Here is a 4,584-nt window from a genome sequence, read left to right on the forward strand (position 1 = left end):
AGTTTCCGTGTAATTATTTTGGGGCATAAGCTAAGCTAGCCATGTGGGCGGCCGGGTGCGGGGGACACAGCCCCCGCCGCTCTTAATTCAACACACACACACACACACACACACACACACACACACACACACACACACCGTCTCACAGTCCAACCTTGAAGTAGAGAGCTTCAGTTGGTGCTGCTGTCTAGCACTAAGGAAGGACACCACACTATTGACGGGGAGCACAGGGCTTGGGTCATGTAAATTCTTTTGGGAGACTCTTTCTGGGGCTATTCCCAATTTAGTTCTCCTTAGCAGAGGTGTTAAGGGACAGTCATCAGAAGCTGACTAAGGCCACTGGAATAAATGGAGAATTGGACTAGGAACTTGGTTTAAAAAAAAAAAATGAAACAAAAATGATGGTAGCTTGATGTTAGATTCCCCTCTGTATGCTGTGAATATGTTTTACTATCATTGGTTAATAAAAGAAGCTGTTTTGGCCTATAGCAGGGCAGAATATAGTCAGGCTGGAAGAGATATAAAAAGAAAGTAGGCAGAGTTGAGGAGATGCCATGTAGCTGACAAAGGAGAAAGCCACCAGCTGCCAGCCAGAACTTTACCAGTAGGCCACAACCTCGTGGCAATACACAGATTAATAGAAATGGGTTAATTTAAGATGTAAGAGTTAGTTAATAAGAAGACTGAGCTAACAGGCCAAACAGTGTTGTGATTAATATAGTTTCTGTGTGATTATTTAGTTCTGGATGGCCAAGAAATGAATATGCAATCTCTGCCAACAGTAGCTGATATGGTTGAGATGCACCTATAATCTCAGCATTTGGGAAGTCTTAGGCAGGAGAATCATGAATTCAATACCAGCATGGGCAAAACTGTTTAAAAAGAAAGAGAGAAAAAGAATAAAAGCAAAAATTCTAACATTCTAACCATAAAGAAAGAGGAGAGAGAAGAGAGAAGAGAGAGGAGAGAGAAAGAGAGAGAGAGAGAGAGAGAGAGAGAGAGAGAGAGAGAGAGAGAGAGAGAGAGAATGGAGAGCCTTCTGAAAACGCCAGGCACACTTTTGGTAGTAATGGTGGTGGACTTGAAGACATATATACTTACCAATGTCATCAAGCTCTGTACCGTAAAACCTACTGCTTGCTGTGCACTGGTCAGACCTCACTAAAGCACTAAGAACAACTCTGGATACTAGGCATGGCTCCATTCCCTTTGTACTCTATCAGCTCCAGAAAGGACTTAGGTAACAAACCAAGTACCCAAATGAGACAGAACTATAATGATTCAATTAAATAACCACATAGTAATTTCAAAAAAAAAGAAAAAAAAACAGTGGCTAAATTAGGTTTTAAAATCAGTAAGATTTATTTATGAGTGCAAAGACAAGAAAGGAAATGAGGTGAAAAACAATTCAGTACACTCGTCTGAAGAGATGGTATTATTACCTTCAAAATTCCTGGAGTCTAGCTTAGGAATGATACTTAAAGGTCAACAGAAAATATGGAAGTAATTAGTGCTGCTGCTAGCACATGAATATGTGACGCAGGAAAACTCTTTAGTGGAGACACTGTACACCTAACAAACTAAGTTCCAGGCCTGATACACCAAACTAAGGAATGCAAAAAGACAGAAGGATAAAGTACACTTTCTTAAGGGATGAACCAAAAATAAAGTTCACATAGCAACCTTGCTCAGAACCTCCAAGGGCAACCGGAGTCACATGCGAACTCCTCCCCTACACATACATACAATTAAGGATATGGGTCCTTTGGGGTTCAGAATAGAAATACCTCCCATGGTATTTCTCACTACTGAGTAGAAACTGACTTCCTTCTGGGCTCTCTCCTAGGTAACAGTTTCTAAGGAACTGGTATACAACTATTGACTTAATACCTCTATTTTTCTCCCAAGTAACCCCATGCACTTCATGTCTTGAAAAGGAGCAGTTACCTGAGCACCACTACAATTGGACTTTCACTTCCGGTTATCACCATTAGCCCCTTCCAGATCATTAGTGCCGAGGAGACAATCATTCCAAAATTTAGGACTTGGTAGTATAGCTGTAGGAACAAAGAGAAGAAATCAGATCCACTATTATTCTCACTCAGGCAAGTAAATGATAGTAGCTATTAATTAAAAAGTTTCAAACAGTCCAAATGGGTGCGTAGCTCAGTTGGTAGAATGCCTGTCTAACATGTGCAAAACCAGGGTGCAATCCCAGCACTGCATGAAACAAGGCATGGCGACTCAGGCTTATAATCCTAGCACGCAGGAGGTAGAGTGGGGGAGGGTAAACGTCCATCGTCAGCAGGCTATTTACTGAGTTGGAGGTCTACCTTGGTTGGGAGACCGCCCCATAAGCAAACAAACAAAGAAATCTAAGGAAGAAAAAAAAAGTTTCACACCATTAAACTATCAAATAAATGTGAGGGAAAACTTTCTTAAAACTTTCAAGTAACCAGCACGGTGTCCCGGGCTGCAATCCCAGCACTTGGGTAGTACGACATGAGTGAGACCAGCCTGGGCTACATGCTAAGTTCTAGGACCACCTGACTTACAGTTTGAGGCCTTGTCCAAAACAAACAAAACCCCAAAAGTTTCAAAGTAGCAGTACCACTGTGACTGCTGAAGTCCTGAGACATTTTTCTTAAAATGTAGCCCAAGGTGGCCTCAGACTAAGTAGCTGAAGTTAGCCTTGAACTCCACATCTCCCCCCCCTTCCACCTCCCAAGTGCTGCCACCATAGGTATTTGCCACCAAATATGACCTTTTATTTAGTAAAGCTTAAATCGACACCTGAGAAGAGTCCTGAATCCCATTCCAGCATTCCAGAGGCTGGGGCAGGTAGAGCTCTGTGATGTTGAGGCTATCCTGGTCTACATTGTGAGTTCCAGGACAGCTAAGGCTGTATAGAGAGATCATGTCTCAAAAACAAAAAGCCGGGCGATGGTGGCACACGCCTTTAATCCCAGCACTTGGGAGGCAGAGGCAGGCGGATCTCTGCGAGTTCGAGACCATCTTGGTCTACAGAGCTAGTTCCAGGACAGGCTCCAAAGCCACAGAGAAACCCTGTCTCGAAAAACCAAAAAAAAAAAAAACAATTCCAGAGTCAAGAACTATTTAGGTCACACTTCTTTACTAAACTTGCCCTACTCCACAAATTCTAACATTTCCTGTCTTGAACTGATGCACTAGATCTAAACTCAAAAAAGGGGCTAAAAAGATAGCTCAAAGCCTTGGTCTGCTGATAGGGTAGAATTTAGGTAGGCAGAGAAAACTAAACTGAATGCTGGGAGAAAAGAGGTAGAGGCAGAGAGAAGCCATAGAGCTGCTGCCAGAGACAGACATGCTGAATGAGACTTTAGCTGGTAAGCCACAACCATGTAGCGATACACAGATTAATGGAGATGGGTTAAATTAAGATGTAAGAGTTAGCCAATAAGAAGATAGAGCTAATGGGCCAAGCAGTGAGTTAATTAATAAAGTTTCTGTGTGTTATTTCAGGGCTGAGCAGCCGGGAACCAACAAGCGGCCACTCTTTACAACATAGTAAAGCTGAACTTTTACTGTTTATAGTTTTAAAACCTTCATTGTATAAGGTTTATCATAAATATGTGGAGGACCACACTGTCGGTCTTATAGCTAAGGGTCTCTGTAATCTGAATAGTATTATTTTTCAGACTTCTGGCACTTTCCAGCCCAACCTTCCATCTGTCCTGTATCTAGCCAGCCTCCACCTTTACCTACTTTTTCATATTACATTTTAAAAGGTTTAAAGAATTATTTATTTATCATGTATACAATATTCTGCCTCCATGCATGCCTACATGACAGAAGCAGGCATCAGATCTCATCATGGATGGTTGTGAGCCACCATGTGGTTGCTGGGAATTGAACTCAGGACCTCTGGGAGAGCAGCCAGTGCTCTTAACCTCTGAGCCATCTCCAGACCATATTTACAACTTCTTATTGTATGTGGGGCAGGAGTCTAGCTATGTTGCCCAGGCTGACCTTGAACTCCTGGTCCTCCAGCCTTGGCCTCAAGAGCAGCTAAGAACTACTGGGGTGCATCACTCCACCTGGCTTAATAACTGTTTTTGAACATTTTTTTTATTAACTCACTTGCAGTGCTAGTGATCAAACCCAGGGCCTTATATGTGCCTAGCAAGCACTACTGAACTACATGACTCAAACCTACAACTGCTGTTTAAAGAAATGATTAGTAACAAAAAAAGTTGAAGGTTTGAGGCTGGAGAGATGGCTCAGTGGTTGAGAGCACTGGCTGTTCTTCCAGAGGAGCAGGGTTGAGTTCCCAGCATCCATATGGTGGTTCACAACTGTCTATAACTCCAGTTCCTGGATATCAGATGCTTTCTTCTGACCTCTGTGGGCACCACACACAACATTGTACATGTACATTCACACACACAAAATAAAGCTCTGAAAGGAGAAAAAAAAAACATTTTAAAGAATAAAGATGTTGGGCTAGAGAGATGGCTCAGCAGTTAAGAGCACTGCCTGCTCTTCCAAAGGTCCTGAGTTCAATTCCCAGCAACCACATGGTGGCTCACAACCATCTGTAATGAG

At 42.5% G+C, this 4,584-nt stretch overlaps 1 protein-coding gene across 4 annotated transcripts in view; it reads right to left on the reverse strand.

The window, feature by feature from the left end:
- Nucleotides 1-4,584, reverse strand: part of Sec11a (SEC11 homolog A, signal peptidase complex subunit) — a 47,720-nt gene that overhangs the window by 30,974 nt on the left and 12,162 nt on the right. For all 4 annotated transcript variants that reach the window (XM_026784337.1, XM_013350199.2, XM_005357654.3 and 1 more), the window contains exon 2: nt 1,948-2,057. In XM_026784337.1, the coding sequence (XP_026640138.1) occupies nt 1,948-2,057 (110 nt within the window). The remainder of the gene's footprint in view (nt 1-1,947; nt 2,058-4,584) is intronic.

Source organism: Microtus ochrogaster, chromosome 22 (assembly GCF_000317375.1).
Source record: "Microtus ochrogaster isolate Prairie Vole_2 chromosome 22, MicOch1.0, whole genome shotgun sequence".
NCBI classification, from domain to species: Eukaryota; Metazoa; Chordata; class Mammalia; order Rodentia; family Cricetidae; genus Microtus; species Microtus ochrogaster.